Raw genomic sequence first — 11,049 nt, forward strand, 5'->3', positions numbered from 1 at the left:
TCAAAATCTATCTTCTCGAGGTATAAAAGTATGTCCTAAATAAGGAGAAAGATAAATCCTTGAGGTAAACTATTTTAATACATATTTGAAAGCCTTTTTGCTAACTTAAGTATTGGTGGGATATTTGAACCTTAGAAGTCATCTCGGAAGCTATCTCAGATCCTCCTTGGAATCACCTTAAAAGCTATCTTAGATCCACCTCAAAGTTACCTCGGATCCACCTTGGATCCATCTCGGAGATATCTCAGATCTACCTTAGAGTCACCTCGGATCCACTTTAGATCCATCTTAGGTTTATTTCGGAGCTACCTTAGAATCTTTTTAAAGCATGACATTCCTTCGTCACAAACACCTTGGGCATTCCTAGGCACACGGGTCTGGGCCAAGTCGGGTTGATTAAGAGGTCAGTGACTTTTTCCCCTCATAGTTTGACACTAGAAAGAAATCCCGATGTCACATAAACGTTCGTATACCCATCCCCTTAATGGACACTTCAACAAGGAGGCCTCGCTTTTAACCTCCAACACTTTTATTCATGAAGAATAACTGTCGTTCCTCCTACAAGTAAATGTGTCCCCCTTGACGCAGATGCCAACAAGACACTCAAGCCACCTACTTGTTCCCGTTGAGGTATTCATAAACTTCACCAATCAAATATAGATGCTTACAAGCATATTACAAGTTATTGCCCTACTCCTGCCTCAAATAGCCGAACATATAACATCGCCATCTTAGCTACAACCAACACCTCAATCACCACTAACATCGACACATTTCGAAGTCTCAATACTAGATGCAATACCAATACATCAAGATAACCCGAGATCTATATAATTGCTCGTCGAGGAGGTTTCCCACTCCCCAATAGCAAAATTCAGTGCACCACCATACAAGCATTTCACTCTACTTAATTTGAGATTCGATCAGTGAATTCAATGGACAACACCTTAATGGATCGACTAAGGCAAATAGATCAACGTTTAAACGAAATACGATGGGAATTCTAGCAATTGAAGGAGGGTTCAATTGATATCACTCTGGATCAATCCTTATTCACACAACACATTCAAGAGGAACTGATCTCATCCAACTTCTACCTCCTATCACTGAAAACCTTTGACGGTAATATCAACCCAGTTGAATAGTAGCCTTTTGCATTTGGATGTCCCTTTAGGTATTTCATGCACTTTATTGTGCCGAACATTTCCAACAAATTTCGAGCACTTTATTGTGTCAGAGCATTTTCAACAACATTGAGAGCCTCGGTGCAAAAATGATATACTCACTTAAAGCCATTCTCAATCAGCTCCTTTACTCAGTTAGCAAAGAAATTCAAACTTTACTTCTTAGGAAATATACATCTGAAGCCTTCGGCTATCATATTACGTGGACTTAGACAAGGGAAGGAGGAGACACTCTCTAGTTTCATCACTCGATTCATTAATGAGATTCAAGATATACAAAAAGTCCATCTATCACTTGTGATTCAAGTCTTCACGAGGAGACTAAGGTCCTCTTGGCTTTTTTGGTCATTAGTTGAAAGACCACAAACAACCCTACACAAGGTGCTATAGAGGGCTAATCAATTCATTGCAGTTAATGTGACGGTCTCTAGTAAACGTTAGAAAACATGTAAAAGGTCATGACTAGAATGGTCACCATTAGTCCCTACTCCAAAGTCACAATGATGGAGAAGCCCTAACTAACTTGAGTTGCCTCATTTGAGTCCCGAGTGTTAACCCCCCTTAAAATATTAAAAATCAAGGTCTTCCCACAGATAATAGAAAAAGGATTCTTATAAGACCCCACTAGAAAGGAGAAATAGATCTAAATATTATCGCTTCTATTGCGACTATGGACATGGCACATAAGATTGTCAAGATATGAAGAAGTAAATCAAAGAGCTTATTCATTGAGGGCACCTTGAAAAATTTATCCAAAGATCTCAAGAACCTTCACCTCGACCTCGAGGCCCAATCGAGAAGCAGATCGATGTCATTGTTGGGGTATTCACTTTGAGAGAAGATAGTATCTCAGATCATAAAGCTTATGCCCAAGCCACCATCGGAAAGTCCCAAGGTTAGAAGATGACTCAAAGATATCAAAGGCAAATGAATCAAAATACCTCAATCCGAACCATGACGATGCCCTGATGGTATTTGTAAGAATGATCAACGCCCGAGTAAAAAAGGTCATGATAGACATAGAAAGCTTAGCTAACATTCTTTACTTTGATGCGTTCTAAAAGCTAGGGGCGACATCACATGTGTAGCGGAAGAATAGAAAATAAAAACCTCAAATTTCTCAAAAACGTATTCATCGTTGTGCAAAAATTGGTGCGTAAAAACTTGCAAAACTTAAAACCACGTGTGAAATAATTGTGTTACCTAGGGAGATCGTATATCCCTGAATCCCTGTAGATCTATAGGAGATGATCCACACAGCAGGACTACGACGACACTCCTCTAATCACTACTAAAAAAATCCACACTTGCTATTTGAGGAAGAGAAATAGATAAGAGAATAGAAGGTGGGAACTAGGAAGCCTCTGGCCTACAGGTCTTTGGTTCCCTCCTATTTATATAGGTTCTCTATCTACTTAACCCTAACGGATCATACCATATTGGGTATTGGATCTCCATCCAACTACTCAAGCCTCTTAGATTAATGAATCTATATCCAATAATCTCTCATCGGCTATTATTGGATCTCATCCATAGGATCTAATAATTCATGGACTTATTGAATATCTAATAAGATAGGGGCTCCGACGGATATATCATATTCGAACATATACTTGTCACAATGCCTACCATATATGTGTGACCCTCTAGGCTCAATATCGAGCTGGCCATGAGTCATACATGTTAAAACTTCTTATGGCTCAGTAAATTATTATCTTCATAATAATTCACTCGACTCATCGACTACGGACGTACAATACCATGCGATCACCACACAAAATCCACATTGCCCTTCATCCACCTACATGTTTAGAGAATCAAAATAGAGAAACGTAAACCTCCATCTCTTTTATTATGATAAAGAAGAGAAATGTGAACTCTCTTCTCTCCTTTCATGATAAGAAAGATAATCCTAAACCCCATTTTCCCCGTTTATAACAAAAGAAAGTAATCATAAACTATTTTTTCCTCTTCCAAAGGTATAAAAGTGTATCCTAAATAAGAAAAAAAGTAACTCCTTAGGTAAACTACTCTAATACATATTTGAAAGCCTTTTTGCTAATTTGAGCGTTAGAGGGATCGGGCCAATAAACCACCCAACCTTGGTCTTCGTGCAGATGACACTTCGAGGAGTACAATGTTTCAACCGAAGCTATCTCAAATCCATCTCGAAATCACCTTAGAAGCTATCTCAGATCCATCTCAGAGTTACCTTGGATCCATCTCAGATCAATCTCAAATACACCTTAGAGTCATCTTAGACGATTTCACCTTCGAGCTATCACATAATCTTTTTGAAGCACAATATTCCTTCGTCACAAATACGTCGAGCATTTCTGTGTATATGAGTTTGGGCAAAGTCGAGTTGATTAAAAGGTTAGTGACTTTTTCCCCTAACAACTAACAATCATCCTTCCAATAATTTAAGGTCAATAATCTTTTTATAAATTTTCTTTTGGGGAGATTTTTATACCCAAACCCCTATTATTTATAATAAAAATGGAGAAGACTCGTAAAGATTAAAATAAATAGTTACAAAACTCAATGGCCGGAAAGCCGGAATGAGATTTCTATGTCTCTAAATAACACAAAAGTGGAGTCATAATTTATGATTTCAGAATACTAATAATATTACCATCATAAATTTTGACATGAGTCGAATTTATTTAACTAGATAAAATTATCGGCACTACCTTATATGATACTATCATTGCAGACAAGCGATGATATCATCAAGTTGATAGTACTCTAATCTTAGAGTAATACAAGGCCAAGTGTTTGGACCAATAAGATGCCCAAAGTGTTTGCCCAAATATGGGCCAACCCAACTTTAAACCGAATGATAATACATGAGTTCTATTCCAAGCCGATAACAATCTCCTTTGACCTATAATCATTTTGACTAAAACTTTGACACAATAATAACTCTTCTAATACATTGTGACGAAACGTTCGATGTTTCGTCGAGTCTTCCAACACATTGATCAATCTTTCAATTCAATGTTCAATTCCCGACTCAATAATTTTTTAACACGATGATTGATTTTTCGATTCGGCATTTGATCTTATGGGGTTCGAATCTTTAATCAAAATATTTTTTATATCACTTATATCAATAAAAATATCGTAAAATTATTAATTAATTTTATAATCTAAATTCAAGATTCAACAAGAAATTTATAATGATAAATATTTTTTTACTAATCCCAACCCTGCAAGTCTCTGACCGGCCGGCCCAAGCGGCCCCTCCCACCTGCGTTATGTTGGTGCACGGCAGCCCACCACCATTCCCATCACCCACCACCACCACCACCACCAGCGACCAAGCATCGTGGAGACCGTGAGGATGCGAAAGCGCCGCACGCCCCTCCGTTCCCCCGCTGCCACCCTCCCTCCCCGTTGGGCGTGCCCGCAGCGTCCTCATGATGCGCGGGCCCCACGCCATCATCCATCCGTGACCACTTTATCGAGATCGCCGTCGCGCCCACTCCCCCACCGTCCATTTCATGCTCCGCTCTCCCTCTTCTTCCTCTCCCCTTCGTCTCGAAGAGACCTCTCTCCTCCACCCGAACGAAGCCCTAATGGCCCCTGAAGTGGCTCCTTCCACCTTTCTCCCGCTGCTCTAACGCGGCCTCTCTCCAAGAATTCCCTCCCTTCTCCCGGTGCAAAATGGATATTGAGGTGAGGTTCTGATCCCCGTCCCTGCCTCTTGCCTCGCTTCATGGATTGGCTTCCTTAGCTCCTTCGGTGCAGTAGCCGAAGTAGACTTCCACAGGTAATCCGTCCTGATTTCCCTTTTTTCTTCTTTTCTTCTTTCGAGGCCGGCGAATCTTCACCTACGAGCGTGTTTTTCTGTCTAAAGCGCGATCAAAGATTGTCAACTTGGCAAAAGTCGGCCTTTTTTCGTGTGTCCCCCCTGATATGCTTCGTTCCTGCTTGGAAGTTTGCTCTGTTTTTTGCGTAGATGTGATCAATGTGTTTTGCCCGTGAATCCTTCCAAATTTTGAGGACCCGTCGGGTTGGTCCGGAATGTGTTCATCTTTTTGGGGGGTTTGAATAGTTACTGTAGGTAGTTGTTGTCGTGCACTAGAAAGGGGTTTCCCCTGTTGCGTTACTGCCCTGCTGCATTTCTCGTGCTGAGTGAGCCACCTGCTGATGTATAATGTCGTATAATAATCAGTGATATCATGTGTGGTATACTGACACTGCATGAGACATGCAAACCCTAATATGTCATTCCATTACTAAATGATGATCAGGAGGGAGTCTGCAATTCTTTCCTCTTTCTCTTTCTTTACGGAGAAGATTTGGTTGCTCTACTCAGGTGCTTCCGTAGTTGACTATAATATCTTCTTTTTTCAAGAATTTGGTATGGTACAGTAATGCTTTTATTAGATCAAGTTCAGTGACTGAAATCACATTCTCCGTATAGACAAAGGTGTAAGTGTAGTTGCATTAGGGCTCACTTGGTGTAGGCCCTTGCACTAATTATTGTCTTTTCCTGATGAAGGTGTCTAATTTTCTGCGTTCTTAAGCTTGCTGTTTCATTTAGTTCAACAGAATATTTTTTGGAAATGTCCTTTAGGAATGGACGATGAGCTAATCAATCACCATATTGAATTTGAAGATGTGAAAGCAGAAGTTTCGTTGGACCACATGGATATCATTACCTCTCTAGATGAAGACACCAAAATGATTTTAACGCTAGATGAAGGAAGGATAGTTTCATCTCAAGGTGATATGATCCTGGAACCATACGTGGGAATGGAGTTTGGATCTGAAGAAGCAGCAAAAACATTTTACGGTCTATATGCTAGGCATGTGGGTTTTTGTGTCCGCATCAGCAGGTACACCCGTTCAAGGCGTGATAACTCTATTATTTCCCGTAGAATTGTTTGTTCCAGGGAGGGTTTCCGTGAAATTCGTGCTAATGAAAGTCTTTATGGTGAGCAAAGAAACCCACAAAGAGTGGCCACGAGAGTTGGTTGCAAAGCGATGATCATGATAAAAAAAATAGACATAGGGAAATGGATTGTTACTAAGTTCATCAAGGACCATAACCATGGTCCAGTGCCTCCAAGGAAGGTAGAAAATAGGACAGTGCACAAGGATGATGAGTTGGTAGAGAAAGTGTGCATCACTGAAGGAGATTCTGTCCAAGAACCATTTGAGGGAATGGAATTTGAGTCTGAAGAGGCTGCAAAGTTATTCTACATTTCTTACGCTAGGAGCATGGGTTTTCGTGCACGTATTAGTAGGTACTGCCGTTCAAGACGTGATAATTCAATCATTTCTCGACAGATAGTGTGCTCAAAGGAGGGTTTCCGTGAAGATCGTGCAAAGAAGGAGATAACAGAGGAGGGAAAAGTTAAGCGCCCCAGAATGATAACGAGGATAGGTTGTAAGGCTATGATCATAGTAAAGAAGATGTCTGGAAAGTGGGTGGTAACAAAATTTGAGAAAGAACATAACCATGTTTTGCCACCTTCAAAGAAGGATCCCTGTCATGCTGGAAAATTCAGCAATTCACAAGGGACTGGTAGAGTGTCTAACGAGACGGAAATTGATCGGTTTTCTACTGGTACAAAAGGCAACTCTCAAGAATCCCTAACTGTTCTGTACAACCAGTTATGCTATGAAGCAATTAAATATGCACAAGAAGGTGCAACCACCGAACACACTTACAATGTGGCAATGGCTTCTCTAAAGGAGGCTGCAGAGAAGGTTGCTGCAGCGAAAAGGAATGCCGGAATAACGGCACAAACAGGAGTTGCTAGTGGTAGAACCAGACAAGCATTTCTTGTTTCCACAGAAAGTAGCATTGGTTCTTTGGTCCAAGTCAAATCATTTCATAATTTGCAATCTCAGGATAAGGCACGGGAACTCAAGCCTCAGAAACAGCCTGTTAATTTTGTGCTTTTACCCTCTGGTTTCCTGACTGATTCAAATTCATCTACTTGTTCTACTGAGGCTCCATTCGTTTTTAATGTTACTGCAGACTGTTTACATGGAACCCAGCCCATCCAAACAGTGAACATAACCAACCCTAATACTGTATGCAAACAGTCAAATAATACCACCATACTGTTTCCAGAAAGGTTGTTTGGAAGTGATTCAGAAGGCTCTGATTTGCCAGAAGAAGAGAAAGTGGAGCTACATAAACTAGATACAGCCCCTGAGATAGCTAAATCTCACCAGAAGTCTCAGGTTTTCTTCATTGACCATAGCATTTCTATGATGCACTTTTGTTTTATAGATGCCTTTTTCTCTGAATATGCATTATTTACTATAACTATTAAGTCAAAAACTTGCTGATTTGTAAAAATTGAAGCAACTGTTGTAAATTTTGTCAATCATAAAATCAACTAATAAATGCTTGAGATTATAGCCTGTAACAAGAGAAAATTTCACTTTAATGGCATAGAATCTGGAGTAGCTTCACTATTGTTTTTTAATCTCATTCTTTAAGCTTATCTTGTGGAGAATCTTGATAATATAATTGAATAATTTTCCATCAAAGTAGTTTTAACAATAGCAACCTACCATGTTTTCATGGTATATAATAACTTGTCCCTCCATCTAACTTTCATCTTTTTTCTTGTGAGGACTTGTGTATTATTGTAAAATCATAATGCTATTACAATGTCAGCGTAGCTTCTTTCCCTCTGTCTTTATTTCCAGTTTTGTTCCTATTCCTGCTGCTTACATCTCATGACAATTTAACCTATTAAATTTGCAGAAAAATGGAGCTGGCTTATCTAGTACAACTCAGTCTAGTGGTAAGAAAATCAGCATGGGTTCCTCTGAAGTAAAGCTTGGCTATCCTGCACTTCCAGTGACAGTTTATATGCCTGTGGTTGGAAGCATTGCAGAAACTTGTGCAGGTAGCTATATCATCTTTTCTAGCTTTCTGTGTATATGTAATCCTGAAGATAGATTACCAATGTGATATGTATCTTCCTTTATTGTTATGAGGAAATTACTTTAAAATATCAAAAATGAGATCTAGATTTACTGAATTAAACTGAATGTAAATAATTCTCCATAGTTTTCAAATTTTACAGCACCATATAAGTAATAGCTTTTTATTCCATAACTACTGTATACATTCTTTGTTGTTCTGTATCTACCAGTATATCTTGATTTTGCACACAAGTATTTACCTCTATTTGAACATGATAACCACTTGTCTTTCATAAATTATCATCCTCTTTTTGCAATAACCTGGAGTGTATACTCTACATTGTAACTATTTGATTTGCAGTAAATAAGATGGCTTCATGTTGTTTTGTCTATAATTTCCTGTTTCTGTCTAGTTGCAATGACAAAACATGTATCAAGGATGCTGTGTATATATATACATGTATATACATGTAGACATATGTATACATAGACATGCATGCATACATATATATATGTATATCTATATCCATATGCATATGTAAATGCATATGTGTATATATATACATATACACATACACACACACACACACACACACACACACACACACACATAGATTTTGAAGTTTATGCCCATCATAGGAACATTAAAACCAGCAACATTGTAGTACTTGGTTCTTTGCCCATTCTTAAAAGCGGCCTTGACATTTGACTTTTATCACAAATACAAGAAGTGTTGAGAGACTTAATAAATACTTCCTACTCAAGTTTCAGTCTTATAACCTTATTTCATTCTTTATATAGTCATACTTGCTCGGCATCATTTCTTTGGAAAATGTAACTGTAACTTCAAGTTGATTGGACTTTTAAATTCTTAATTCAACATCTGCTGTGAAAATAATCTCTTTGAAGGATTTTTTTTGTTAATTCCCATACCAATGATGTGATATAGGATATGTCAGTCAGCATGTTACAGCAATGGAACTGACCTGGATACAATATCAACCGTATATGTTGGCACACACTCGGCACTGCATCAGCCTCTGGTTGTGTATTGGAAAGAGTTGTGAAGTGAGATGATTTGTTTCTGGATAACTTCTTAATAAAAAAAGGGTCAATATTTTCTTTGCCTTTTGTATCTTTTGTGAATGTTGTGTTTCTACTGAACATCTTAACCGGGAACATGAAGATACAGAAATTAGCCTTATAAAAAATAAGATTGATTTCCCTGAATGACACATACAAAATTCTGAGTCAATTCATGCATGTAATATTTTATTTGACAATAGCTAGCAATTTTCGCTAGAATTAGAACCGGGAGAATAATAGTGATTCTAGCTCAAGGTATGGTCATCAGGTCTAACTCAAGGTATGATCATCAGGGACTAATGTAAAATATCATGAAAGGATAAAGCAGGTAATAAAAAGAGCATTCACAATAATGGAAACATGTTACTTGTGGCGCAGAGGTGGAACTTTCATTTTCATGGTTTGTGAATTTTGTAAAATCTCCCAACTTAACTAAAATTATTTTAGAATAAAACAAAAAAAAAGGTATCTGTTTCGTCTACCACATGAGAACTGACTTGATAGCAGGTGGCATTTTATTTGTAGCAGTCTTGTGTCTTTGCCCTCTAAAATATAATCCAAGCAAGAATCCTAGGACCATAAAACTAAGCGAATGTGGAGCCCTTTCATATTGTTATGATGGTTTTGGTGTCAATCCATGATTCCAAGTTAATCAGGCTAGAATGGTAGCAAGAGTGAGTAAAAGCTAATCAGTTTACAAGTTGTACAAGATGCCATTAGCAGCTTTCTCAAATGTGTATCTCTATTTTCTGATTGTAAGATTCTGTTTTTTTATGTTTATCTGATCAAAGTTTAAATTAGAGCAACAAGTTTCAGTGGAAGTTTTGTTTCTTAAAATGTGATAGATTATTTGAACTTTAAACGATTGCTGAGACAGGAACCCCAGGGCCAGGCACCTCTTATGCTCTTTTAGCTACTCCAATTGAAGCATTGTCTGTTTCTGCTGGGCCTGTGGAATTTTGCAGACAATCACAGGATGGAAGTCCTCAGCTAGCAAGCAAGAGTAGCACAGTGGCTCTGCTTCCATCACGAGGAAATCCATTACATCCTAAGCCATATGCAGGTCCCAACCCTGAGGTGCATGCAACTGCTGTTGCCTGCGGTGCCCGTGTAATCTCCCCCAAGGCAGCAACATCACTGATCAATGCCATTGAAGCAAGGATAAGATCCTCTGTGGCCAAATCAAAACTTGCTTGTGGCTTTAGACTGTTGGATTCCGAGTTGACAAGTCCTGAACCCTGTAACGAGGAGGGCAAGACAAAGCAGAATCCCATGAATGTCATGTCACAATGGTTGGAAGGGAGTTCTGAGGAGTCGAAGGATGATGGATCTGCTGCTGAGGCAATGGAGTTGGCGGTTGAAGCTGACCATCCAATTGCAGGTGCTGATGAGCAGAAGAACCAGTCACTTTTTGAGGGGCAGATAGGCTTGTTGGACCCAATAGGAGCTGCCGGTGATATGACCATCATTTAGGAGTGACTGAAGTTCCACATCGAGTTAGAGTTTCTAAAACTTCTAATGCTACATATTCTCATGTACATATTTGAGAGATTTGTGAGCTGAGAAGGGCATGTTGTAAAGAAAAAAAAAAACTTACCAATGTTAACATAGTTGAGCTAATCTAGTGGACTGGAGAGGTAGGTATTTTCACTGTTACATATGAAATAGGTAACATTGTCCTTACATTAAAGTTGTAAGTGCACTAAAACTAGGTGTCTGGAATTGTGCTTCACTGGAATTGTCCAGGTTGTTGCTTGATGAACATAGCCTGAACTATCCATCATGATTCGAGCATATCGAATGCCTAGCTGAAACTGGGGTTAGTAGACAAGTTTGTGTTGTGTCACTTGCAGCAAACGTTAACATCTTTTTCTAA

The 11,049-nt window shown here is 38.9% G+C and overlaps 1 protein-coding gene across 4 annotated transcripts; it reads left to right on the plus strand.

Moving 5' to 3' along the window:
* The first annotated feature begins 4,470 nt into the window (after window positions 1-4,470).
* LOC103984962 (uncharacterized) lies at window positions 4,471-10,905 on the plus strand. 4 transcript variants are annotated; one of them, XM_009402553.3, is made up of 4 exons: window positions 4,471-4,959; window positions 5,770-7,391; window positions 7,924-8,068; window positions 10,051-10,905. In XM_009402553.3, the coding sequence occupies exons 2-4, from the start codon at window positions 5,772-5,774 to the stop codon at window positions 10,644-10,646; spliced, it is 2,361 nt and encodes a 786-aa protein (XP_009400828.2). In that variant the 5' UTR covers window positions 4,471-4,959; window positions 5,770-5,771; the 3' UTR covers window positions 10,647-10,905. The 4 variants fall into 4 exon arrangements, with proteins under 4 accessions (XP_009400828.2, XP_009400829.2, XP_065039115.1 ...); XM_009402554.3 differs by having other exon boundaries at window positions 5,812-7,391; XM_065183043.1 differs by having other exon boundaries at window positions 4,471-4,865.
* The last annotated feature ends 144 nt before the right edge of the window (window positions 10,906-11,049 follow it).

This window comes from Musa acuminata, chromosome BXJ1-5, assembly GCF_036884655.1.
Source record: "Musa acuminata AAA Group cultivar baxijiao chromosome BXJ1-5, Cavendish_Baxijiao_AAA, whole genome shotgun sequence".
Lineage (NCBI taxonomy): Eukaryota > Viridiplantae > Streptophyta > Magnoliopsida > Zingiberales > Musaceae > Musa > Musa acuminata.

Coding starts and splice junctions, on each gene's coding strand:
- LOC103984962 (XM_009402553.3), top strand. CDS start 5,772: ATGGACGATGAGCTAATCAATCACCATATTGAATTTGAAGATGTGAAA. Junction 7,392..7,923: donor AATCTCACCAGAAGTCTCAG/GTTTTCTTCATT, acceptor TTAAATTTGCAG/AAAAATGGAGCTGGCTTATC. Junction 8,069..10,050: donor CATTGCAGAAACTTGTGCAG/GTAGCTATATCA, acceptor TTGCTGAGACAG/GAACCCCAGGGCCAGGCACC.